General features: G+C 37.1%; 1 protein-coding gene across 5 annotated transcripts in view; it reads left to right on the top strand.

Moving 5' to 3' along the window:
• Window positions 1-27,832, top strand: part of MAP4K3 (mitogen-activated protein kinase kinase kinase kinase 3) — a 251,566-nt gene that overhangs the window by 39,448 nt on the left and 184,286 nt on the right. The window contains exon 1 of one of the 5 annotated variants that reach the window (XM_058278441.2): window positions 3,421-3,515. The exons of the other annotated variants lie outside the window; for them this stretch is intronic. Coding sequence (XP_058134424.1) covers window positions 3,474-3,515 — 42 coding nt within the window. The 5' untranslated portion in view covers window positions 3,421-3,473. Of the gene's footprint in view, window positions 1-3,420; window positions 3,516-27,832 lie in introns of those variants that run through there. 5 annotated transcript variants of the gene reach the window in all.

Here is a 27,832-nt window from a genome sequence, read left to right as displayed (position 1 = left end):
TTCTAGAAGTCTTTGCCAGGCTTATTTGACCCTGGTCCTGGATAACTGGGGCAGCTTTTACTAGATATAGATAGCCCATTTGTCCTACTGCTCATTTAACTAATTAAGTTCATAAAATACTTAAAATGATCTGCCCTTACTTAGCTACTCTCATGTATGTTAGTGATCAATGTAGAATTTTTCCCCTTTCTTTCTTTCTAAACAAAACTCCCAGTCACCCCAAAGACGGAAGCAACCATTTTCCCCTGATTTCCATGGCCCTTTTTGTTTTATTAGAGAGACTAGATTGTGGCATATATTGGAAATAGCCTTTCCTTTTATAATTGCATTCCTTGTCTGGATAGGTGGCTACTGCTTAACATCTCAAGCCTCCTGGTTTGAGCATAATCCCAGCCTGACCTACATTGAACTGGCTATTATTAAAATCTTTACCTACATTGTCAGAAGTATTTATTGTCTGACACTAATGTTTATTCTTTTTGTTGACTTCTTATTGACATGAAGTATGACTGTATTTTGAACACGATGAACATTGTTGCATTTTGCTACAATGTGAGTTTTCAAAGTGGAGTGATTTTTCTGGTTTTAACAGATTGCTTTGAAATTTAGTATAAGCATTTTGAAAAGTGTGATTCTATCAGTGATGGTGTTTTACACAATTAGTATTCTTTTAATTTTAATTATTTCTTTAAATAGCACTCATACGGACAAATATTAACCAAGCCACCTATTTAATTTCATCTTTTTATTTCAGATTTAATTTTTTAAAAAGATTTATTTATTTCTCCCCCCTTCATTGTTTTGCACTTGCTGTCTGCTTTCTGTGTCCATTCACTGTATGTTCTTCTGTGTCTGCTTGTCTTCTCTTTAGGTGGCTTTGGGAACCAATCCTAGGACCTTCTAGAGTGGGAGAGAGGCACTCAAATCTCTTGCGCCACCTCAGCTCTCTGATCTTCATCCCTTAATTGTCTCTGCTCTGTGTCTCTTTTTGTTGTGTCATCTTGCTGTGCCAGCTTTCTGCATGGGCCAGCACTCCTGCATGGTCCAGCACTCCTGCATGGGTCAGCACTCCATGTGGGTGGGCTTTCTGCTTGGGCAGCTCACTGAGTGAGCCAGCTTGCCTTCACCAGGAAACCCTGGGAATCAAACCCTGGACCTCTTATCTAGTAGACAGGAGCCCAGTCACTTGAGCTGCATCCGCTTCCCCAGATTTAATTTTTAGATTATTTTAACATGGTTCAAAAAGCAAAATGCTTTATGAAAAGAAATATAACCTATTTTTACTACTTACCTATTTATTCTAATTATGCAAATAGCTAATTCAAATATATATTATTTCTTCCTCCTTTTACTCAAAGGTTAACATACTACTCTTTTGCACCAGATCATTTTCATACCCTTACATCTCTATTAGTACATATGGATCGTCCTTATTCTAGTTTACTGTGTAACATTTAGTGTCTGGATATTTCCATAGTTTATTCAGCTACCCTGTTTTTGGACACTTGAATGTGTTCAGTCTTTTGCTATTACAAACAGTTTCATAGTGAATAACCTTTTACATGTGTTGTTTTATATATATGTAGGTATCTTGATCTTTTAGGTTCCTAGAAATGGGTTTGCTGGAAAAAAGGCAAATGCATCTGTAGTTTTTATAGATATTGCTGTAATCTCTTTATCAGTGTTGTATATTTTGTGTTTTGTTTTAGTTTCTATAGGCTGTTGGGAGCAATGTACCAGAAATGTGTTGGCTTTTATTATGGGAATTTGTTAGGTTAAAAACTTACACTTCTGAGACCATGTAAGTGTCCAAATCAAGGCATCATCAGAGATGCTGTCCCATCAAAGGTCAGCTGCTGGCGATCCTGGACTCCTTTGATGTGGCAAGACACATGGAGCTAGTCTGTTTGTCTGGGTCTCTACCTTATCCTCTGGATGTACTTCTGACACTCAGCTGATGGTGATCAGATGCATGGCTAGTCTCTCCCCTCTCCTCTTGGTATTCTTTCTTTGAGCTTTTTGGGTGGGCCTGTTGCCAAGCCTCTGTATTTGTCTGATTCTAGCCTCTGGCCTCCAGAACCTCTCTCTGAGCCTCTTGGGGTTTCTCTGTCTCTCCTTTTTTCTGTATGACTGTGCTTTTAGTCCTTTGTTTATAAAGGACTCCAGCAAGAGGACCAAGACCCACCCTGGGTCATGTCTCATTGAAGTAATCCAATCAAAGGGTCCCACACCCACAGGAATGGATTTGCTCTGAGAACGTGATCTTTTCTGGAATCCACAAAAAGCTTCAAACTGCCACACAATGCTACCACCAATATATGAAGGTACCTGGAGGGTCCCTGTGTCCCTACAACTTAGCAAGACAGTGGTTGTATTTAGAGGGATGCTTGCCAATCTGGTAAGAAATGTCAGTGTATTTGTTTACTTGCATTCTGTTTTCATGAGTTAGGTTAAAGCATCTTTTATGTTTTAGGGCCATTTGTATTTCTTATTTTTGTGTACTTTGTCCATTTTCCTACTGGGTGGTTTCTTTCTAGGAATTCTTTTTGTATTAGAGGGAATGGCATTTCATGCTATGAATTGCAAATTTTTTCCAGGTTTGTCAGTTTTCTTTTGGCTTTGCTTGTTAGTTTTTTGTTTTTCAGTTTAATTTTGTTTGCTATGTAGAAGATTTTTATTTTTATGTAGTTTGTTTCTCTTTTCTTTTTTGGCTTCTGGATTTTTTAGTCATAGCTAGAAGGTGGAAAGCCCTAACCTACTCTTAAGGGTTGTAAGGAAATGAAAGATTTATATGTATATTTTTCTTTTCTTTCTCCTTTTTTAAACATTTAAATCTTTGATCCATTTGCAGTTTCTCTGGTATATAGTGTGAAGTATGGATGCAGCATGATATTTTTTTAAATGGTCAGCCATTTGCAAAACACCGTTCATTAGAAAGTCCAACCTTACTCCACTGACTTTGAGATGCTGCCTGTACTAAATTCTCATAGGTGTTTGGGTCTATTTCTAGACTTTCCGTTGTGTCCTATTGGTCTCTTTATTCATTGCCACTTCCATACTCTCTTTTTTTTTTTAATGCTTTATTTTTTTCTTCTTCCCCTTCCCCACTGTTTTTTTCCCCCTGTCTCTGGACATTTGCTTTTGTCTTCTGTGCTCTTCTGGTCTTTCTCCTCTAAGGATTCATCAGGATTTGATCCTGGGGACCTCTGATGTGGAGAAAGGTTCCCTGTCAATTGCACCACGTCATTTCCTGGTTTCTGCTGTGTTTCACCTCAACTCTCCCCTTTGTCTCTTTTGTTGCATCATCATCTTGCTTTGTGACTCACTTGTGTAGACACTGGCTCACCACTTGGGCACTTGGCTTGCCAGGTGGGCACTGGGTCACCATGTAGGCACTAGCATGGACACTCAGCTCATCAGTTGGGCATTCGGCTTGCCATGTGGGCACCCATATTGGGCACTTGGCTCACTGCATGGACACTTGCTCACCGCACAGGCACTTGGCTTCCCACACGGTATTGGCTCGCCATGCAGGCATGCTTTTCTTTTCTTCTTCTTTTTTTCTTTTTCTTCACCAGGAGGCCCCAGGGATTGAACCCAGGTCCTCCCATATGGTAGGCAGAGGCCTTATCACTAGAGCCACAGCCACTTCCTCCATACCGTCTTAATGCTTGAGGCTTTATAAAATATGCTTTAATATTTACTAGAGCTGTTCTCTCATTACTTTTCTTTTTCATAGAATTTTTCTGGTAATTATTGCTTGTTTAATTTTCAATAAGTTTAGAATAATGCCATCTCATTTCTGAAATTTTAAAAAAGCAACTGGTATTTTTATGGGGTTCATGTAAATTATAAATTAACTTAATTAAAATTGATACCTTAGTGAGATTTAGTCTTTTAGGAATGTGATTCTAGCTATCTCTTCATTTAAGTCTACTTTACATTTTTTAAAAGATTTTTAATGTTTGCATCATAAGTTTGTATATATCTGATTAATTGAATATGTATGTATTTATGTTTTAGTTGCTATTGGAAATGTCTTTTTTTCCTTTAGAGCTTGTTGCTGTTTGTATATATGAAGGCTGTATGATTATTTGTGTGTTCATTTTATAGTCTGCCATCTTAGTGAATTCTCTTATGTTTGTAGTGAGTTATTCTTAATATTGTTTTAAAACACATTGAAAGAATAGTTACTATATAGCTTTTTTCTTTTTTAATACTGAGGTCTTTGTTGAGACGTTATTGCACTATACATTTTTCCTGGTGTAGCTATGTAGCATGATGAACACTAGCAAATTGAAAAGGAATCATTTCTCTTTTACTTGAAATTTTAAGGTTTTAAATTGATGAACAGTGGTTATTATGTTAAGGGTATGTATACCTGAACATTTACTGGTTTATGTTGCATAAACATAATGTTATGTCAAATAACTGAGTCAGCACAGTTTTTAAAAATAATTTGGTGTTATAGTTACAATAAACCTCATAGATGCTTCATCAAGTGTAGTACAGTTCTTGGGATTTTTTTCCTTTTTACAGGTAACAAGTGTAGGGAATCTACAAGGCTCCACTAATTTGTTTTAAGGCAGGTTTGTCAGTCAAATAACTGAGTAAGCACAGTTTTTAAAAATAATTTGGTATTATAGTTACAATAAATCTCATCAATGCTTCATCAAGTGTAATACAGTTCTTGGGATTTTTTCTTTGTACAAGTTACAGGTGTAAGGAATCCACAAGGCTCCACTAATTTGTTTTAAGGCAGGTTTATATCGTGGCTGTGTATGGTATCTACATAAAGGCTATTCATTTGGGAAGCTGAAGTAACGTTTCTGGTTATGAATAACATGGTAATTAAGAATATAGTTTTTAGAAGCAAGACAGTCTGGGTTCAGATTTGTTAACTTCTCTTAACGCCAGTTACTCTGCCTATAAAATAGGTGTAGTAATGCCTACATCACACAATCACTGTGGAATAAATTAGACACTGAACCTAGCTTTTAAGGCACAATGCCTGGAATATCGTGAGTGCTTGGTAAGTAGCATTTCTTTTCTGATTATTGTTGGTGTGGTATCATCATCATCATCATCATCATATTCTGAACAGTACAAAGGGCCCTATTTGGAATCAGGAACAAAACATTTCCAGTCAGAAAGTTGTAATATAGTACATGAAACTAATATCCTTCTGTGTTAAAAATATACTACTGGTTATGAGTTAATATTTTATTAAAAATCCATGAAAATAAAACCTTTTAGGAAAAAAACTTTGTTTACAGGCATTATTAGTGTGTGCTAAATAATTAGCACATGTGATACTTTATGAATGTCAGTTTTTAATCCCCAAAGATTGAGTCCCTGAAATAGTAACACACATAAGAAATAGCTGGTTTTCATTTGCTTCACAGTAGGAATTCTTGCTGCAGTGGACATTGGCAAATGTCAGTGAAAGAGCCTGTTATCAGCATTGTAAATTGTTTAGGGAATAGGCTATGATCTGAAATGAATGCTTTCACAAAGTCACAGGCCTTCTGTCAATCTAATGAATTTTTATAATGTTTTAATCTTTGAATATGCTTACTTTTAAATGCCAACATTGTTAACTAGAAATTCGTGTAGTTTCCTCATAAAAACCATTTTCCTTTATAGTTAGAAGGGTTAAGGACACTGCCTTACATTTTCATGGAAGACTGTAAAGCTGAATCTTTGTGCCTTTATTTGGTTCTGTGAATGATTTGTGCTTAAAGCCTTCAGAGATTAAGAATCTTCTAATACTGTGAGTAGTTCATTGAATTATTCATGGATGGGTAGATGGCCCACTTTGTCATTTTTCTTGGATACATTTCTTTAGGTTGTATATATATTCTGCTTTTAAAGTTATTAGCATAATACATTTTGTTTTTCTTTATTGCTAATAATGCTTACCTGAAAAAAAAAATAATGAAGCATTCAAAAAGAAATGGAAGTCCTCTGCTTTCATCTCCCTCTTGCCATATATGCCTTCTAACCACTGGTTACTGGTATGTATCCTTTTAGAGCTTTTCTTTTTCTTTTTCTTTTTTTTAAAGATTTATTTATTTATTTAAATCCCACCCCCGGTTGTCTGTTCTCTGTGTCTATTTGCTGCGTCTTGTTTCTTTGTCCGCTTCTGTTGTCGTCAGCGGCACCGGAAGTGTGGGCGGCACCATTCCTGGGCAGGCTGCACTTTCTTTCGCGCTGGGCGGTTCTCCTTACGGGGCGCACTCCTTGCGCTTGGGGCTCCCCTGTGCGGGGGACACCCCTGCGTGGCGCGGCACTCCTTGCGCGCATCAGCACTGTGCATGGGCCAGCTGCACACGGGTCAAGGAGGCCCGGGGTTTGAACCGCGGGCCTCCCATGTGGTAGATGGACGCCCTAACCACTGGGCCAAGTCCTTTTCCCTAGAGCTTTTCTTTATATATGTGAACTCTGTGTGGGTACGTATGTGTCCGTGTATGTTATACACTCATACAGGCAGGTGTTTTTAAAATATATATCATTTATTATGCAACTTGTTTTCTAATTCAATGACATGTTAAGGAAATCTTATGTCAGTACATAGGCTCTACTTCATATGGTATTTTTTTTTTAAGATTATTTTTTTATTTATTTCTCTCCCCTACCCCCTCTCCCCCACCCCAGTTACCTGCTCTCTGTGTCCATTCACTGTGTGTTCTTCTGTAACCGCTTCTATCCTTATCAGCGGCACTGGACTCTGTGTTTCTTTTTGTTGGTCATCTTGTTGTGTCAGTTCTCTTTTTGTGTGTGGCGCCATTCTTGGGCAGGCTACACTTTCTTTCACGCTGGGCGGCTCTCCTTACGGGGCGCACTCCTTGCATGTGGGGTTCCCCTACGTGGGGGACACCCCCACGTGGTATGGCACTCCTTGCACACATCAGCACTGCATATGGGCCAGCTCCACACGGGTCAAGGAGGTCCGGGGTTTGAACCACATAGTAGGCGGATGCCCTATCCATTGGGCCAAGTCCTCTTCCTTATATGGTATTTCTCAGTATAAATTTACCATAATTTTATTTGATCATTCCAAATAATGAACATAGAGGTTATTTCCAGTTTTATTGTAAATATTGCTGTAGTAAACATTCAAATACATATATTTTTGTACATTTTTAAGAGTATTTGTGGGATAGATTGTTAGATGTGAAATTTCTGGGTCAAAGAGTATTTTAAAATTTTGATACTAAAACTTGATCCTTTAAAAATTATTGTCCTAATACAAACAATGAAAAGGTTATTCAGCTATGATATTGTGCTATAGCTAATAGTACAGTTATAGTTTTTTCTAACAAATGTACAAATGTACCATACTCATTAAGGTGCTAATAATAGGGTAGTTTATGGGAACTCTGCATTTTCTGCATAAATTTTCAATAAATGTACATCTTTAATTTAAAAAATTGTCCCTAATATACACAATGGATAATTATTCAGCTGTAAAAAAGAATGAAGTTCTGATACTTGCTACAATAAGAATGAACCTTGAAGACATCATATTGAATGAAATAAGCCAGGTACAATGGACAAATAGTGTATGATCTTGCTTATAAGAATGAAACAGGTAGTAGATTATAGGATACCAGAGGCTAGGGGTTTGGATGGGGAGAACAGGGAGTTATTGTTTAGTGGGCACAGAATTTTTGTCTGAGGGATGAAAAAGTTGTGGTAATGGATGTTGGCGATGGTAGCACAATAGTGTGAATAATTTATACTACTTGAATTATATGCTTGAAAGTGGTTCAAATGGGAATTTTTGAGATGTATGTATGTTACAACAAAACGTTTAAAAAAATATTGTTTTAATTTATACCTGTATCATGAAAATATGTGAATGCCCATTTTTCTCATATTTTTGTCTATTCAAGACAAAATCATTCATTCTTTTGAATTTTGCCAAACTGATAAATCCCAAATGTATTTTATTGTTTTAGTGCATTTTAAATTTTTTAGTGAGGTTGATAATTTTTAAATATTTATTATTTGTATTTCTTTTTAAATTGCTACTTTTGTATCCTTTTGTTCATTTTTTAAAAGCTTTTTACTTTTTTCTGCCATGTAATATCCTTACTTTGTGTGTAGTCAAATTTGTTGCTATTTTTCTCTCTGGCTTCTGGGTTCATGTTATTTTTGGGGAACCTTCACCTCATAAATATCAAAATGTTTTATAATTTCTTCTAGTAGTTCAGAAATTTTTTCTTTTACATTTAAGTCTTAAAATACTTTGTTTTTGTATATAGGATGAGATAGGCACCTAGCTTTTTCCCCCTCAAATGAACAGACAGTTCTGAAGTGCCTTTTCTCCTCTGAAAGTTTCCCCACTAAAATTGATAACCTTTATCATATTCTCAATTTGGACTCTTTTGTCCATTGATCTATCTATTTGCCTGTTCTTGTGCCAGAAGCATACTTCTCTATGTATTTTGTCTTTTTAGTATGTTTAGATATATGGTATAGCAATTTATCCTCTTCATTATTCTTTGAAAAGTTTTTCTTGGTTAATCTCACATAGTGTGCATTTCCCGATATAATTTAGAATGCTCTTTTTATTTTTCTGAGAAAAAATGGATGATATATCCTTATCTCGGTATGACTGTGGACATACGACTTTGCAGGCTTGGGTATGCTGTGCTTATACAACAAGGCTTCAGTCATATTACTCTTTCAGACTTATTTTCCATAACAATCATCAGTGGCTGTCACTGCCTCTTAACCTTTGAGGTTTGCCTCTTTCTTCTCTCTTAGCTGCCTACCCTACTGCCTCTCTCCCACAGCATGTCCACTTTGTTGGCTTTCTTGCCTCTGCTTTTTCAGCTTCTTTGTGGAGTAACTAACCTTTTATAGATTTCACTGGCCAATCAGAATGCAAGCAAACAATACATAGTACATCAGCTTATAATATTTGGTTTCTCAATTGTCATCACTTTCATTATTGCTACCTGCTTAGAGTGCACTTGCAAATACCAAACAAAATTTTTTTCTTAATTTATGCTTTTGGGCTATTTGATTGCTTAGATTTGCAGAAAGTCTGGCCTCCTAATAACTGAGATATTATTGAAAAATCATTATAATATTGTGTTTCTATCAAGTGCAATTTGAGATGAAATATTTCCTTACTTTGCTACCTTTACTCCTAACATTTCAGTTAAATCCTTGAATGTTGTAGTAGGCTATTTCATGCCAGTATAAAGAGAGCATACTCTGAATTACCTGATAAAGTTAATGATACAATTCTCTACTCTTGGCTAACTTTCCCATAAGTTTGTAATTGCAAAGATGATAAATTAGAGATTTTTTTTTTTAACTTTATAAAACGATTATTTGCTTAACATACACATTCTCCTTAAGAGTCATTTAACTATGAATCCCATACTTGGTTCTAAATTTTTTTTTTGCAGAAACTGCATTTACTGTTTTCCTGAATTTACCTAGTATAATTCATTTTAAGCCGATTCAGATAGATTTCTCAATATTTTCCTAGTTCAGATTTTGAGATTTGCTTCACTGGAAAATAAAGGTATAAAAATCCTACCCTGTGTTCTTTGTCTTAGATATACATTGATACTTAAAACTTTTTTTTTTTCTGTTTATAAAAATATTTGGGGAAGTGGACTTAGCCCAGTGGATGGGGTGTCCGCCTACCACATGGGAGGTCTGCGGTTCAAATCCCAGGCCTCCTTGACGCATGTGGAGCTGGCCCATGCGCAGTGCTGATGTACACAAGGAGTGCCCTGCCACACAGGGGTACCCCCGCGTAGGGGAGCCCCACGCGCAAGGAGTGCGCCCCATAAGGAGAGCCGCCGAGTGCAAAAGAAAGTGCAGCCTGCCCAGGAATGGCGCTGCACATATGGAGAGCTGACACAACAAGATGACGCAACAAAAAGAAACATAGATTCCTGGTGCCGCTGATAAAGACAGAAGTGGTCACAGAAGAACATACAGTGAATGGACACAGAGAGCAGATAACTGGGGGTGGGGGAAAAGGGAGAGAAATAAATAAATCTTTAAAAAAAAATATTTGCTTGCTTCATAATATTTAGGAAACTGAACATTGTGGCAAAGAAAATAAACATTACCTGCCTTGCAAATTTAAAATTCAATTTTATGTATATATCTGTAGGTATGATTAATAATAGAATAATAGTTGATATTTATTGATCTTTATCTGCTTGGCACTGTTCTAAAGTCTTTACAGATATTAACTAGTATTCACAACAACCCTATGAGGTAGTTTATCTCATTTATTATGTCTATTTTACAGATGAGAAAACTGGCACAGAGAGGTTAAGGAATTGCCCAGCCAGGATCATATAATTAATAAATGATAGAACTAGGATTCAAACCTGCAGTACATACTTATAACCACTATGCTATATTCTATTTGTATGTATTTATATTTGCATGCATACATGCACCACCACCTTACCTGCCTGCCTATTTATCTTCCTGTGATAAGGGTTCTTAAGAAATTCTAGTTTACCTCTTGGGTCAAAAGTTAAGCTAACAACAACAAAAAAGTAAAATGGGAAATATTTAACTTTTTAATTTGTGTACTTTATTTGTCCATGTATTTGAGTTATGTTCTGAAATGTCCACTTTTTTTGTTTGTTTTTTTTTGAGTTACTGGAGCCCAGGGTTAAACCAAGGACTTCCTATGTAGGAAGCCAGTGCTCAGTCATTGAGCCACATTGGCTCCCAAGATAAGATGTCCGCTTTCAAAATTTAAAAAAAATAGGCTTTTTAAGAGACAGAATTGTTATAAAGGAAAGGCTTTGCTCCATTATGGCCGTTGCTTTGAGAGCGGTTCTGGACACCTCTGGATTGAAAGTATAGGAGAAAACATAGTTATTTATTCTTGAAAACAGTTACTCAATTAAATGTAATGTGACTCTTGTTAATTTTTGCTCTGGAGAATTATAACCTGGAAAACCTGGAGTAAAGTAGGATTTTAACTATTATATTAGTTTAAGCTGTCACTGCTTCATGCCTGCTCTTGAGCATATGTCCTTCTTAGAGATATTTCTGGTTTGCATTGGCCCCTCCTCCAGTTTTTCCTTTGAGATTAATATATATAATTGAAGTAAAAGCCCAACAGTAACAAACAAATGAGATGCTCTCAAAAGGTGTTAGAAACAGAGGAGAAACATGAAAAAAAGCATTACTCATTGTATTAGTCAGCCAAAGGGGTGTTGATACAAAATACCAGAAATTGTTTTTTATAAAGGGTGTTTATTTGGGGTAGGAGCTTACAGATACCAGGCCATAAAGCATAAGTTACTTCCCTTACTTACCAAAGTCTATTTCCACATGTTGAAGCAAGATGACTGCTGATGTCTGTGAGAGTTCAGGCTTCCTGGGTTCCTCCCTTATTCAGACCTTTTTTTCCTGGGCTCAGGGTTCCTCTCTTTCTGGGGCTTGCTTCTGTTTCCTCTGTTGAGCTTACTTCCTGGGACTCCATCTTAAGGCTTCAGCATCAAACTCCAACATTAAAAACCTCAACTCTGTCCTTTGCCATGCCTTTTATCTGTGAGTCCCCACCCACCAAGGAGCGTCTACTCAATGCCCTACTGACACAAGAGATATACTTAATCAAATAAACCTCCAAATCCAATATAATACTATATGCCCAGAGGAAAAGACCAGTTTACAAACGTAATCCAGTATTTCTTTTTGTAATTCATCAATAGTATCAAACTGCTACATTCATATTGGTCATTCTCTTGTAATAGGCAAATTTTTTGTGTGAAAGGAACAATACTGCTAGAAAAGTTTATATGTAGTATAATAGAAAAATGGTTCTAATATCACTGCTAGGAGTGCTGTGTCAGAGTAACATTCATAGACTTATTGAAGCTAAGATAGTCTGTCTTATAAATACATTTAACTTATTTTGGGATTTTATGTCACGAAAAAAGGATCTTATGTCCTTATTTTGCTGATTTTAATGAAAGGTTTATGTCCAGCTTTCTAATATAGGTACATGTTCTGGTAATTTCTTCACTTACCCCAGATCTAAATGTAAGTGAATTTTTAACTAAAAAGAAGTTTTCTGTTACTTAGCTTTGTATTTTCTTTTAATTTTCATGGATAAATTCTGATTACTACTGACAAAAGTGGAGTTATGAAATGGTAGGTGCTGTATTTAATAACTGATATATTTGAAAGACATATCCATTTTTAAGCTTGAAATTACATTAAATGAAAGTTTTGAAAATAAGCAAAAGACTTCTAAAGAGACAAGGATTTTATTGGATAGATTATATTAATATTTGGTATATTTTTATAATATTATAGTTAACCTGGACCTTCAAGTTTCTGCCCAAAAGTTCACTTTATTTGACTGAATTTTTTATTCTACCAGTTTTAATGGTTTTCAAAAAAGCAGTTTTCAAAACCAGTCAGTTTTGTTTTTATTCACTATATTCATCTATGGAGTCCTCTGTGATTTAATTAAAACACATTTCTGACAAGCTCACTTACCAGTTTCTCCAACTCACAGCAAATTAGGAGGTGGTGGGAGTTGCTTCAAGCAGTATAGTGACAATAAGAAGGAATCAATCACTGACAACCTGATGAGAGAAAGAGGGAGAAACCAAAATCAAAAGAACAAAATCCTTAAAATTAAACGAGGAGAACAGTCTGGATTTATGTGGAGAAATCATTCTTAACCTTTGGGTTATAACCTTTTGAGATATCTGATGGAAGTTGTGGACTTTCTTCCTAGAAAGATTCTTAAACACATAAAATTTGCCTGAGGTCAAGAACCCAGGGATTTAGTATAGAGGCAAATAGCTTTATGCAAGTCAGTAGCCTTTAGTAACCTTTAAGAGTATCACTTTGGGGTAGTTTATAAATAATTGATACAGTTGGCAATACTGAGTTAACAGAAAATGTTAAATTTTTACTTCATACTTTAAAACACACTCTAGCCTAATTGGGGTGAAGTGGTAGCTGAATGGGTTTCAGAGACGCCCAATACAGGAGGCAGCTCAGGAGCCAGAGATGCCCAGGATTTAGAAGAAATCTAGCAGCAGGGAGTAGATGACAGAGAAGTTCAAGTGCATAATACCATTAAGTGTCCCCAAATCAGAAACTGCAGATTACAAGGGAAAGCACTTTTTAATATTAATAACAATTAGGTAGAACAGTGCTATCTTGTTACATAAAAAGCTTTTTCCTTTAAATACTAGAACTAAAAATATTAATAAGCAGCTAGACAAAAAGTAGTACATATTGTTTGACGCCATCTATACAAAATATAAATACAAATAGGAAAGATGGAAACAGAACAGCAGCATGTATGTATGGCAGGGGAAGCATAGAGAGATTGAGAAGTGATTATTAAGGGGTAGAACTTTTTTTGTTTGTTTATAATAATTATTATTGGAATAATGAAAATGCTCTAGTAATGATTGAAGTGATGAATGTACAACTATGTGATATACTAAATATCATTGGTTGGAATTTAGATGTTTTTTTTCTTTATTAATATGTATCAAAATAGATTTTAAAGAATACAAATAGAATTGTTCAGGACACCATTAATAAAATATGTCGATCCACAGCCTATAAATAAATCACCTATAAACAGATGACAGGACAATCTCTCCAGAGTTCTTGCCTGCCCATATTCTGACCTACATTCCTTTAGTAAGTGCTCTTTGTTCACCCATTTCTAATATCTGGAATGGGACCACCCTGGAACAGCAGAATGGTATTTTGGAAAGATGTTAAATATATTTTGTAAAAAAAAGTTTCTTAGGTAAGTGTTGCAAAGAGTACATGCCACATTCTTTTCCTAGAGATTACTAATGCACGATAGCACACTTGAAAATTCTGAAGGTTCTACAGTAAGGAAATCCATTTACTTTTTGTTTGACTTTGCATTTGCCATCATTATTTGTATAAAGGACCCACCCCCACACCCCCAATTCTTTCCCTTCTTTATTAGGAAATCTTTGATTTAGAAAAATATATTCTCAAGTGAATGCCATTTATTCTCTGCTGTATCCTTGGGCCCAGAACAGTGCCTAGAATATAAGAAAAAAAAATTTTTTTTTTAAGTCAAAAAGAAATACTAACTGGATATATCCATATAATGGAATACTACTCAGCAATAAAAAGGAGCGAACTAATGATTTGTGCAACAACTTGGGAGAATTGCACAGGCATTATGCTGACTGAAGGAAGAAAGACTCAGATACATGATGTGTGATTTCATTTATATGACATTCTCAAAAAGACAAGGCTATTGATATGACAGAACAAACAATCATTGCCAGAACTTGGGGTAGGAGAAGGATATGATTCCCAAGAGAGTTTTGGGAGGAGATGGAATACCCCCTTCCCAATTGAAAATATTTTGTTGAATATACACAATTAAATAAAATTCAGTCTTTTACTTTCACTAGTCAGATTTCAAGTGTAGCCTTTGAGGCCTACGTGTCTGCTAGGAGTTATTGATAGTGTAACCTTATAATTGATCATCCAGATTAAATAAACTTTTAATTTTTTCGATTCAAAGCAGGTACTATTTATAATTATAATTATGCTGAGACTAGGTGTCCTGAAATAACCAGAGATGTATGCCACCCTTGCCGTTAGTCCTCTGTGAATTGGTTGCCCTTGTGATAGGTGCCTAGTCCAGTTAGCTGTGGAAAAGCAGACATAAACTTATTTCTTTAACAGGAACTTGTGGGCTAGCCATTTCCTTCTTAAAGGGAATATTTGTCTAGAAAACACCCTGAGTTTGGCTTGTACCTTCACTCAAAAAAACATGTATTGTTCTGTCCATGTGGCTTTGCTCATGCTTTCTTTTTTTTTTTTTCTTCTATCCCATCTTTACTTTCCCTTTTCTATTTTTGTTGTAATCTAGCTTATCTTTCAAACACCTGATTAATTTATCCTTCATAAAGCTATCTGTATACTGTCTATAAGACTCACCAAAGATCCAAGGATGCAAATAGATTGAAAGTGAAAGGCTGGAAAAAGATAATCCATTCATGAAAAAAAAAAAGCTGGAGGAGAGCTATACTTATATTGGATGAAATGGACTTTAAAAGCAAAGCTGTTATTAGAGACAAGGAAGGACATTATATATTTATAAAAAGGGCAATTCACCAGGAAGAAATAACAATCAGAAATGTATATGCACCTAACCAGTATACCCCAAATTACATGAGGCAAACACTGGCAAAACTGAAGGGAGAAATAATGTCCCTACAGTAATAGTTGCAGACTTCAGTATACCAGTCTCATCCTTGGATAGAACATCTGGCCAGAGGATCAATAAAACAACAGAGAGTTTGAATAATATGATAAATGAACTAAAACTAATAGGTATAAAGAGAACATTGCACCCCAGAACAGCAGGATATTCATTTTTCTCAAGTGCTTATGGATCTTTTTCCAGGATAGACCATAGCTGGGTTATAAAACATAACTCAGAGAGTTCATCAAGATCAAAATTATACAAAGCACTTTCTTTGATCATAATGGAATAAAGCTAGAAGTCAACAAAAGGCAGAAAAGGGAAAATTCACAAATATGTGGCAATTAAACAACACACTCAAATATTTAAATCAGTGGGTCGAAGAAGAAATTGCAAGAGAAATCAATAAATATCTTAAGATGAATGAAAATGAGAACACAACATATCAATCTGTAGGATGCCATGAAAGCAGTGCTGAGAGAAATTTATAGTCCTCAATACTTAACATTAAAAAAGAAGAAAGAGCTAAAATCAGTGACCTAACTACACAGTTGGAGGAACTAGAAAACTATTTCCCAAAGTTTTTTTTCCCAAACTACTTCCTAAACTATTCCCAAAGCAAGCAGAAGGAATGAAATAACAAAGATCGGATAGAGCAGACGTGGCTTAAGCAGTTTAGCACCTGCTTCCCACACGGAGGACCCAGCGTCAGTTTTTTGGTCCCTCATAGAAACAAATAAACAACAAGTAAAACAAAAGGAGAAAGCCAACTCAGGGGAGCCAAAGTGGTTCAGTGGTTGAGCATCAGCTTCCCACATATGAGGTCCTGGGGCTCATTTCTCGGCTCCAGTACCATGAAAAACAAAGCAAAACAGAAACACAAAGATTAGAGCAGAAATAAATGAAATTGAGAACAAAACAAGAAAAGAGAGAAAGAGAGAATTAACAAAATCGAAGATGGTTCATTGAAAAGATAACAAAATTCACAAACCCTTAGCTAGATTGACGAAGAGAAAAAGAGAGAAGACGGAAATAAAATCAGAAATGAAAATGGGTACACTACTACTAACCTTACAGAAATAAAAGAGGTCGTAAGAGGATACTATGAAAAACTGTATGCCAACAAACTAGACACTGTAGATGAAATGGAAAATTCCTAGGAACTTATGAACAGCCTTCGCTGACCCTAGAAGAAATAGATGACTTTAACAAACAATCACAAGTAAAGATATTTGAACAGTCATCAAAGACTACCCCTAATGAAAAGCCCAGGACCAGATGGCTTCACAAGTGAATTTTACCAAGCATTCAAAGAAGATTTAAGGGAAGCGGACTTGGCCCAATTGATAGGGCATCCACCTACCACATGGGAGGTCTGCAGTTCAAACCCTGGGCCTCCTTGACCCATATGGAGCTGGCCCACGTACAGTGCTGATGTGTGCAAGGAGTGCTGTGACATGCAGGGGTGTCCCCTGAATAGGGGAGCCCCACGCACAGGGAGTGCACCTCGTAAGGAGAGCCGCCCAGCGCAAAAGAAAGTGCAGCCTGCCCAAGAATGGTGCCACACACACGGAGAGCTGACACAACAAGATGACATAACAAAAAGAAACACAGATTCCCAGTGCTGCTGATAAGGATAGAAGTAGTCACAGAAGAACACGCAGTGAATGGAGAGAGAGAGCAGACAACTGGGGAGGGAGGAAAGGGGAAAGAAAGAAATAAAAAATAAATCTTAAAAAAAAAAAAAAGATTTAATACCAGTCTTACTCAAACTCTTCCAAAAAAATTGAACAGGAAGGAATGCTACTGATCTTGTTCTGTGAAACCAATATCACCCTAAAACCAAAGCCAGATAAAGATATTAGGGAAAAAAATTACAAGCCCATTTCCCTAAGTGAATATATATGCAAATATCCTTAATATATTAAAATAATTATTCATCATGATCAAATGAGTTTTATCCCAGGCATGCAAGGGTATTCAACACAAGAATGTTGATCAGCATAATATACCAATATTAATAAATCAAAGAAGAAAAATCACATGATCATCTTGATTGATGCAGAAAAGGCATTTGACAAAGTCCAGCATCCTTTCTTGGTAAAACTATTTCAAAACATAGAAATTAAAGGAAACTTTCTCAAAGTAATAAAAATATGCAAAACCCACAGCTAACATTGTACTCCATAGTGAAAGACTGTAAGCTTTCCCATTGAGATTGGAACAAGACAACAATGCTCAGTGTCACTACTGTTGTTCAATATAGTGCTAGAGGTTCTTGCTAGAGTAATTAGGCAAGACAAAGAAATGAGGCATCAAGATTGGAAAGGAAGAAGTAAAACTTTCGCTATTGCAAATGATATGATCCTATACCTAGAAAATTCTGAAAAATATACAACAAAGCTACTAGAGCTAATAAACGAGTTCAGGAGAATGGCAGGATAAAAGATTAATATGCAAAAGTCAGTAATGTTTGTATACATTAGTAATGAACAGTTTGAGGAGGAAGTCAGAAAAAACTCCATTTACAATAGTGACAAAAATATTCAAATATTCTGGTAGCTGTCATTTTGACTCTGTCCCTGGCATGAGGGGAAGTGGGGCTGACTGAAAATCACAGTGAAGTTAGGAACTGGCTTCTTTCTACCAAGATTGGATCGCAGCCCTAGCCTAGGTTCCAGTCCCACCTCCAGCAGGGAGAAAGCTGGCAGGACCTGCACCAGACTCTCTAGGCAACAGCCAGTGCTTTCAGGTGGCACAGACTGAATACTCGAACACCTTGGGCTGCATCCCTGCACTCCAATAGGCTAGAAGAAGAGCTGGGTTTCCTCAGCCTTGCCGGGCAACTGCAGATGTTTTCTTCCCACGCAAGCTGGTTTATTAAGCACCCTTGAGTTCCTCAGCCTCTCAGGGAAACCGCAGGCACTTTTGGCCTGCACAAACTCAACTGTTTGGCACATGTGGCTCCACCCCCACCCCAATAGGACAAGAGAGGGACTGTGATTGCCCAGCCTCTCTGGGTAACTGTGGGTGTTTTTCCCACACAGACTGAATAGTCAGACACCTATAGCTCCATCTCTACTCCCAAATAGGATAAGAGGGGAGCTGGGTTTTCTTCAGCCTTTCTGGGTAACAGCAGGCACTTTTGGCCTACATGGGTTGGACTGGTGGGTACTTGTGGAACTGTCCCCACCCCCAATAGGAAAGGAGGGGGCTGGTGTTTCCACAGTCTTTCTGGGCAATGGCAGGCCTGCACAGACTAGTCTGTTAGGTACCTGTGGATCTGTTGGGTGCCTGTGGATCCATCTCTACCACCCAGTAGAATAGGAGGGGGCTTGTGTTTCCTCAGTCTTTCTGGGCATGGCAGACACTTTCAGACTGCATGGACTGGACTCTTGGACACCTGTGGATCATCCCCAACCCCATTAGGATAGGAAGGGTCCGGTGTCTCCACAGCCTCTCCAGGCCATAACGGGCGCTTTTGGCATACAGGGACTGAATTGTTGGGTGCTTGTGGATCAACCCCCACCATCTACTAGGACAGGAGGGGGCCGGTACTTACTTAACCTCTCTGGACAATAGCAGGCACTTTTGGCCTGTGTGGACTGAACTGTTGGGTGTCTCTGGTTCTGTTCCCACCCCCTAAAGGACAGAAGGGGCAGTACTCCCTCAGCCTCATAAGGCAACTGCAGGCATATTTGGCCCATGTGGATTAGATTGTTGGGGACTCCAAAGGGTCTATCCCCCCATCAGCAGGGAGGGAGGGCTGGTGTTTCATGAGTCTGTCTGGGCAACTGTGGTCATTTTGGACCCACATGGCATAGATTACTGCCTACACTGCAGCTCCATCCTTGCCCCAGGTAGAGGAGGAAGGGGTATGAAGCTTCATCAGTCTCTACAGACAGTCTTGTCGTGCACAACCTGTATTATTAAACACGGCTGTTTATAATAAAGGATAAAGGTGGGAGAAGCTTCATCAATTCCTGTAGCATCACAGACAGCTGCCTCCATAGCTTACAGCACCAACTACATTTGGTTCCTACTACACAACAACCAAGGGAGAAAAGACAAGAAAGCCCTGAACTAAAGGGCAAAACTGTATCCAGAATAAATAACATCTAGTAAGCCAGACACCAAGACACCCATAAAAAATTACAGCCCATACCAAGAAACAAGAAGATATGACCCAGTTAAAGGAACAAGAAATGCCTGCAGATGACATAAAGGAATTGAGATAACTAACTCAAAGATGTTCAAACAAATCTCCTTAATAAATTCAAGGAGATGGCTAAAGAGATTAAGGCTATTGAGAAGACAATACTCAGGAGACTTCAATCTCTGGACAGGCCATATGCCAGCTGGACCATGAGCCTCAGCAGAGATGCACTTCCTACTCTCCGGGTCATTGGACTTACCCAGGTCAGCTAACAGGGAGGTGAAGATGGTCAACCACCGCACCAGGGAACTGAGAGTGCCTACAACTACAAGCAGGAGAATTGCATCTGTTAGCCATGTGGGATCAAAACCCCCTCTTGATTTAGAGGTGGAGTGAACATCACCATCCCAGGATCCACTGGATGGAGGAATAAAATATGGATTAGAGTGGACTCACTCGTATTCTACTATAGAACTACTGTGACTAACAATGGAAGAAATTGTATCATTGATATGGGAGACAGTGGCCACAGTAGTTGCTGAAGTCAGGGAGAGGGAAGAAAAGATGTGATGTGGGGGCATTTTTGGGACTTGGAGTTGTCTTAAATGATATAGCAGGGACAGATGCTGGACATTATATATCCTGCCATAGCCCACTGAATGTACTAAGGGAGAGTGTAAACCACAATGTAAACTACAATCCATGCAGTGCAGCAGTGCTCCAAAATGTACTCACCAAATGCAGTGAATGTGCCAAAATGATGGAAGAGGTTATTGATGTGGGAGGAGAGGGATGGGGTGGGGTGTGGGTATATGGGAACCTCTTCTACTTTTTTTTTTTATAAATTTTTCCCCTTTTATTTATTTTATTTTAATTTTTATTATTTATTTTTAAATTTATTTCTCTCCCCTTCCCCCTTCCCAGTTGTCTGCGCTCTGTGTCCATTCACTGTGTATTCTTCTGTGTCCGCATGTATTCTTGTTAGCGGCACCAGGAATCTGTGTCTCTTTTTGTTGTGTCATCTTGCTGCATCAGCGCTCTGTGTGTACAGCACCACTCCTGGGCAGGCTGCTCTTTTTTCGTGGGGCGCAGCTCTCCTTACGGGGTGCACTCCTTGCGCGGGGACACCCCTATGTGGCATGGCACTCCTTGCATGCATCAGCACTGCATGTGGGCCAGCTCACCACACAGGGTTTGAACCTTGGACCTCCCATGTGGTAAGTGGATGCTCTATCCATTGAGCCAAATCCGCTTCCCTCTTAACTCTTCTTAATGTAACATTTTTTTGTGTGATCTATGTATCTTAAAAAAAAAAAAACAAAAAAAAAAAAGACATTGGGTGAGCACAGAAAAGAATTTGAAAGCATACATAGAAAAATAGCATATCTTACAGGAATGAAAGGTCCAATACATGAAATTAAAAATATACCGGAGGCATATAACAGCACATTGGAGGAGGCAGACGACATGTCCTCCAAAAGCAGACATACAAAACAACAGATGAAGAAAAAGAATGGAAAAAATTGAACAGGGTCTCAGGGAATGAAATGACAGCAGGAGACATGCAAACATATGTGTCATTAGTATCCCAGAAGGAGAAGAGAAGGGAAAGGGGGCAGAAGGAGTATTTAAAGAATTAATGGTAGAAAATTTCCCAACCTGATTGAAGGACATAGGTATCTACGTCCAAGAAGGACATCATAATCCCATCTGATTAATTCTGAATAGACCCATTCTGAGACACATATCCATCAGAATGTGAAGTGCCAAAGACAGAGAGAATTCTGAGAGCAGCAAAAGAAAAGTGATGTATAACATATAAGGGATACCCAGTAAGATTAAGTGCCGATTTCTTATCAGAAACCATGGAGGCAAGAAGACAATGGTATGATATATTTAAGATACTGCAAGAGAAAAACTGCTGGCTTAGAATTTTATATCTGGCAAGATTATGTTTCAAAAAATGAGGGCAAGGGAAGCGGACTTTGCCCAGTGGTTAGAGCATCCGTTTACCACATGGGAGGTCCGCAGTTCAAACCCCGGGCCTCCTTGACCTGTGTGGGGCTGGCCCATGCGCAGTGCTGATGCGTGCAAGGAGTGCCCTGCCTCTCAGGGGTGTCCCCTGCGTAGGGGAGCCCCATGCACAAGGAGTGCACCCCGTAAGGAGAGCCACCCAGTGCGAAAGAAAGTGCAGCCTGCCCAGGAAAGGTGCCACACACACAGAGAGCTGACACAGCAAGATGACGCAACAAAAAGAAACACAGATTCCCGTGCCGCTGACAACAACAGAAGCGGACAAAGAAGAACACACAGCAAATAGACACAGAGAACAGACAACTGGGGCCGGGAGGGGGGAGAGATAAAATAAAATCTTTAAAAAAAAAGACTATTTTTTAAAAAATGAGGGCAAGTTTAGAGCATTCACAGATAAACAGAAAATGAGACAGTTTATAACAAAAAGACCAGCTTTGTAGGAAATAGTAAAGGTAGTGTTAAAGCCTGAAAAGAAAAGACAGGAGAGAGAAGCTTGAAAGAGAGTCTAGAAATGATAATTATATCAGTAACAGTAACTAAAAATGGTAAAAGAGTGGTGAAAACAAAATGACAGATGAAACCCCCAAAGGTCAAAATGGATGAAATAAGAACTGCCTTTACAGTAATAACATTGAGTTTAATGTATTAAACTCTCCAATCAAAAGACACAGACTAGCAGAATGGTTAAGAAAATATGAACCATCTGTATGCTGTCTGCAAGAGACTCACCTAGACCCCAGGATACCAATAGCTTTAAAGTGAAAGGTTGGAAAAAGATATTCTGTGCATGCAGTAACCAGAAGAGAGAGAAAAAAAAAGCTGGGGTAGCTATACTTACATCAGATGAAATAGACTTTAAAATCAAAACTGTTGTTAGAGACAAGGAAGGACATTGCATATTAATAAAAGGAGCAATTCACCAGGAAGAAATAACAATCATAAATGTATATGCCCCTAACCAGGATGCCCCAAGATAGACAAGGCAAACACTGGCAAAACCAGAGGGAGAAATAGACATCTCTACAGTAATAACTAGACACCTCAATATACCTCTCTCAGGATTGGATAGAACATCTGGGCAGATGATCAATAAAGAAACAACTTGAATTAAAGCTAGTAAACATAGAGAGAACATTGCACTCCAAAACAGCAGGATATACATTCTTTTCAAGGGCAGATGGATCTTTCTCCAGGATAGACCATATGCTGGATGACAAAGCAGATGTCAATTCAACAAGGTAGAAATTATACAGAACAATTTCTCTGATCATATTGGAATAAAGTTGGAAATCAGCAAGAGGCAGGAAAAGGGAAAATTCATATATATATATATATGGAGATTAAACAACTTCCTCTTAAATAATCAGTGGATCAAAGAAATTGCAAAAGGAATCAATTAATATCTCAAGACAAATGACGATGAGAACACAACCTGTCAGAACTTATGGGAGGCAGTGAAGGCAATGCTAAGAGGGAAATTTATTGCTGTCAGTGCTTTCATTAAAAAAGAGGAAAGAGCTAAAATCAATGACCTAACTACACAGCTGGAGGAATTAGAAAAAGAACAGCAAACTAATCCCAAAGCAAGTAGACAGAATGAAATAACAAAGATGAGAGCAGAGTAAATGAACTGCCAAAAAACTAGACAATGTAGATGAAATGGAAAAATTCCTAGAAATATACAGAAAACCTACACTGACTCTAGAAGAAATAGAAGACCTCAGCAAACCAATCACAAGAGACTAAAACAGTCATTAAACAGTCCCCCAAAATGAAAAGCCCGGGACCAGATGGTTTCACAGATGAATTCTACCAAGCATTCAAAGAAGATTTAATACCAGTCTTACTCAAGCTCTTCCAAATATTTAACAAGAAGGAACACTACCAAACTCATTTTGTAAAGCCAACATCACCCTAATAACAAAGTTAGATAAAAATATTATGATAAAAAAGATAATTACAGACCAATTTCTCTGCTGAATAAGGATGCAAAATTCCTCAATACAATATAATCAAATACAACAACACATTAAAAGAACTATTCATCATAATCAAGTGGGTTTTATACCAGGCATGCAAGGGTGGTTCAACCCAAGAAAATCAATCAGTGTAATACGACACATTAATAAATCAAAGAAGAAAAATCACATGATCTTATTGATGATGCAGAAGACATTTGACAAAATCCAGCATCCTTTCTTGATAAAAATACTACAAAAAATAGGAATTGAAGGAAACTTTCTCAACATGTAAAGGCTATGTTTGAAAAACCCACAGCTAACATTGTACATGGATGAACCTAGAGGACATTATGTTGGATGAAATAAACTAGACAAAAAAGGACAAATATTTTATGCTCTAATATGAAGTAAATATCAAGACTAAACACATGGAGTCAAAACCTAGAGTATAGGTTACTAGGAGATAGGAGGAGGGCTGAGAATGGGTACTAATGCTTAATGTATGCAGAATTTTTAATTATCTTGACTGTCAAAGTGTGGAAACGGATAGAGTTGTTGGTAAACATAGTGAGTATAACACTGCTCATTGATAGAAGTGATTATGACTGAAAGGGGAAGTTTAGAGCCATCAATATAAATTGAAAGGAAGCTCATGAATAATCTTGGGACTGAATAATATAGTGGACTCAGAGGTGGATGAGGTAGAAAAACAAGAATGTTCTTCTATGCACTAGAACAAATGTACATAACTACTATAGGATGTTAAGAATGTGGTGTTGCATGGGAAAAACACAATTAATGTAACTTACGGACTATAGTTAACAGCAGTATTATAGTATTCTTGCATCAGTGTCATGGAAGGTACTATGTCAATGCTTAGGGTCAATAATGGGGGTATGGGATTTTTTCCTGTTGGATTGAGGAAAATGTTCAAAAATTTACAGAGACAACTGCACAACTGATGAAAATGAGAACTGAGTGTACACTTTGGATAGATTGTACAAGGCATAAAACTGTATAATACAGTGACCCATGTGGTAGAAGATAGACTAGTTAATAGTATAAATATGAAAATGTACTTTCATGAACTATAACAAATGTACAATATTAATACATATTGTTATTGGGGATATATGGGAAAAATATACCAAATGTAAGCTATGAACTACAGTTAATGATAATTTTCTGATGTTCTTTCATAATCTGTTAACAAATGTCCCACAACAATGTAATTTATTGGGGAGGGTAGATATATGGGAATTATACACATTATGCATGATTGTGTTGTAAGTTCATATCTTCTTTAATAAAAAATATATTAAAACAATTCTTTATTCAGTTAATTAAGTATGCTGACAGGTAATTTGTATTTTTGTCTTGAAGACTGCTGAAGACTTCTTACATTTTTATTGTGGTAACATATATACATCATAAAATTTCCCATTTTAACCATTTTTCAAATATATAATTCAGTAATATTAATATCACCACCATGTGTTTCCAAAATTTTCTGTCATCCCAAACAACTCTACCCATTAAGTGTTTTTTTTTTAAGATTTATTTTTTATTTATTTCTCTCCTGTCTCTGTCCCCGCCTCCCTGTGTCTGCTCTCTGTGTCCATTCACCATGTGTTCTTCTGTGTCCACTTGCATTCTTATCAGTGGCACCAGGAATCTGTGTCTCCTTTTTTGTTGCATCATCTTGCTGTGTCAGTTCTCTGTGTTTGTAATGCCACTCCTGGGTGGGCTGCACTTTTTTCACACAGGGTGGCTCTCCTTGCAGGGCACACTCCTTGCACGTCGGGCCTCCCTAATGGGGTACACCCCTGCGTGGCACGGCACTCCTTTTGCACATCGGCTGTGGGCCAGCTCACCACATGGGTCTGGAGGCCCTGGGTTTGAACCGCGGACCTCCCATGTGGTAGGCAGACGCTCTATCAGTTGAGCCAATCCGCTTCCCCCATTAAGCATTAACTCCACATTCTCTACCCTCTACCTTCCATTTCCATAACATGTAATCTACTTTCTCTCCCTCAATTTGTGTATTCTAGTTATTTTATATAAGTGAGGTCAAACAGTATCTATCCAAAATTTTGTGTCTGGATTGTTTGACTCGACATGTAGTCTTCAGGGTTCATCCATATCGTAGCATGTATCAGAACTTCATTCCTTTCTATGGTTGAATGATACTCTATTGTATGTATATAGCACATTTTATTTTTCCATTCATCTGTTGATGGATCTTAAAGCCTTCTAAATTCATGATTGACGTGATCAGATGTTTTGGGAGCATGTGAAGAATGTGATAAAAGACTTGGTCAAGGAGCTTAGGATATTCTCAGTTTTCGGCCCTTAGGAAGTCCGAAATTTTTATGTTATTAATAGTGAATTTAAAGTCTTAAACTTTCTGCGGGGTAATGGTTTATAATATTTACCTGGCTCAGTTTTTCAAAATTAATTGTTCTAGATGATTGAAAAAACAAAGAAGTAATAGTAGTTGCAGAGTATGAGAGATAATACTGATTTTTAAGATTTACCTTGTTGCATAACCTTCACTATTGTGTATTTATAGACAGCATAATATTTATTTGAGCCAGAAAATCAAGATTCTTGATGAATTATAATGCTCTAAAGTCCCTTCATTAATGAATAGATGGATTTTAATGAGGAAAGGCTCAGAAATTGAGATTTCTGAGAGTTTTTTCACCTTTCTGTCTTCATTATGTGAATTATCTTAATACTGCTAAATGTGTTACATATTAGAAAATATTTCAGACAGCTTGGAGACAAAAAGAGTAGTATTATTTTAGCTGTCTTGTTTTTTATTGACTCTAAAGTACCATAATTTTAAAACTCTTGTTATCCTTTAGAATATTCTGGACTGATGTCCTTTTAAAAATTGTATTTACAAATCAGTTATATAGTAAATGCTGACTTTTGGTGAACTACTCATCGATAGTTTACTGTCACAGTTTCCCTATTAAATATGTGCTGATGTTAGCTATTAGTAAATCTTTTTTTAGGAGAGTACATTGTGTACGACATTCATTTTGGATGGAACTTTGTGTAATCTTCAGTGTCTATAGAGAGTGTGCCCTCCTGTGGCCAGTTGAAAACAAAATTTCAACTATAAAAATAACGTTAGCTTTATATGAGTTCACATTTCTGTGCTCTTCCTTAATAGATCACCCATACTCTGAATTGCTTTCCAATAGACAAAAAACAAAACCATGGCAGAGTTTTAAAATGTTGTGAATTGGAAGGAGTAGCATCTTTTCTTATTTTATTTGGAGGAGATGCTAAAAAAGATACAATTTAAAGGACAGAGCCTAGAGGAGGAGCCCAGCAGAGAAGAGATAAGACAGCGTGAGGAGTGGCATAGTTTTGATAGTGTTTGTGAAGGTGTATGACTAACATTCGTGTGATATACTTGAATTTTTTCCAGCTGCAGTCTGCCCCCTTTTACAAAACGCTTTCAGAATTAGTAATATTCTGGGTTTATTTCTCTGTTTCATCATTAAATGTTTTCTCATCTTAGAGAAAAAAACAGGTATTTATCCAGCACTACCTGTTTAAAACATCTATCTCATTTAATGGAGATTAAATTTAATTTGAAATAACTGCTCAAATCTGTTTATACTGCTTCTCATAAGTTGGTATCATAAGTTTTTATTAGCTATGGACACTTTGAAGTGACACTTTTTAAGTGAATTTTCTCTAGAAATTTCATTTTAATTTTTAAAAATTGGTAGATCTTTTAATACATCTGTTCTTTCTTTGAGCTGAACTATTAAAAATTAAGTTTTATGTTTTTAGCTACAGATATGTCCCATATCAACCTTCTTTAATCCTTGGCTGATATTTTTAATACCCCAGAATTCTTAGAATGATTCTGTTAGTGATGTTATTCCCTTGTCAGATGTCTGACTGATCTTCACCAATCCTTTAATAAGGTAGTGTTGCAAATAAGAACAATTCTAATCACTGTGAAATGGGTCTTTTTGTGATTAGGAATTTGCATATATTGGATTTTGTTGGGGGATCTGAAAATTAAGATAGTTTCAATTAACAGTAGAAAATATTTTGAAAGTTTTGAAAAATCCACTTATAAAGCATTTTAAATTGACAGTGTTTCATCTTTGCCATTTCTGTACAAATTGAAAAGACAGTTTCTGCTTCTTTATACATAATTACACAGTTGTAAACAGCATGAATCTAATATTGTGAATTGATTCTCAGTGATTTTTATTTTTAATATGTGGCTTGCAAAAACCGAATTTGGTTTGTATTGAACTACATTTACTTGACCATACCATCATGTGTGTTTAATAGGTTGCAGGGGGCCTGTTTTCATTCTTATATGTAACAGCTTTAGCTTTTCATATTCTGAGGTTTTTGAAATGCTTTTTTACATTTTTAAAAAGGTTTGTTAATTAAAAA

This window comes from Dasypus novemcinctus, chromosome 17 (genome assembly GCF_030445035.2).
Source record: "Dasypus novemcinctus isolate mDasNov1 chromosome 17, mDasNov1.1.hap2, whole genome shotgun sequence".
Lineage (NCBI taxonomy): Eukaryota > Metazoa > Chordata > Mammalia > Cingulata > Dasypodidae > Dasypus > Dasypus novemcinctus.
This window is presented reverse-complemented; position numbering and strand designations above follow the sequence as displayed.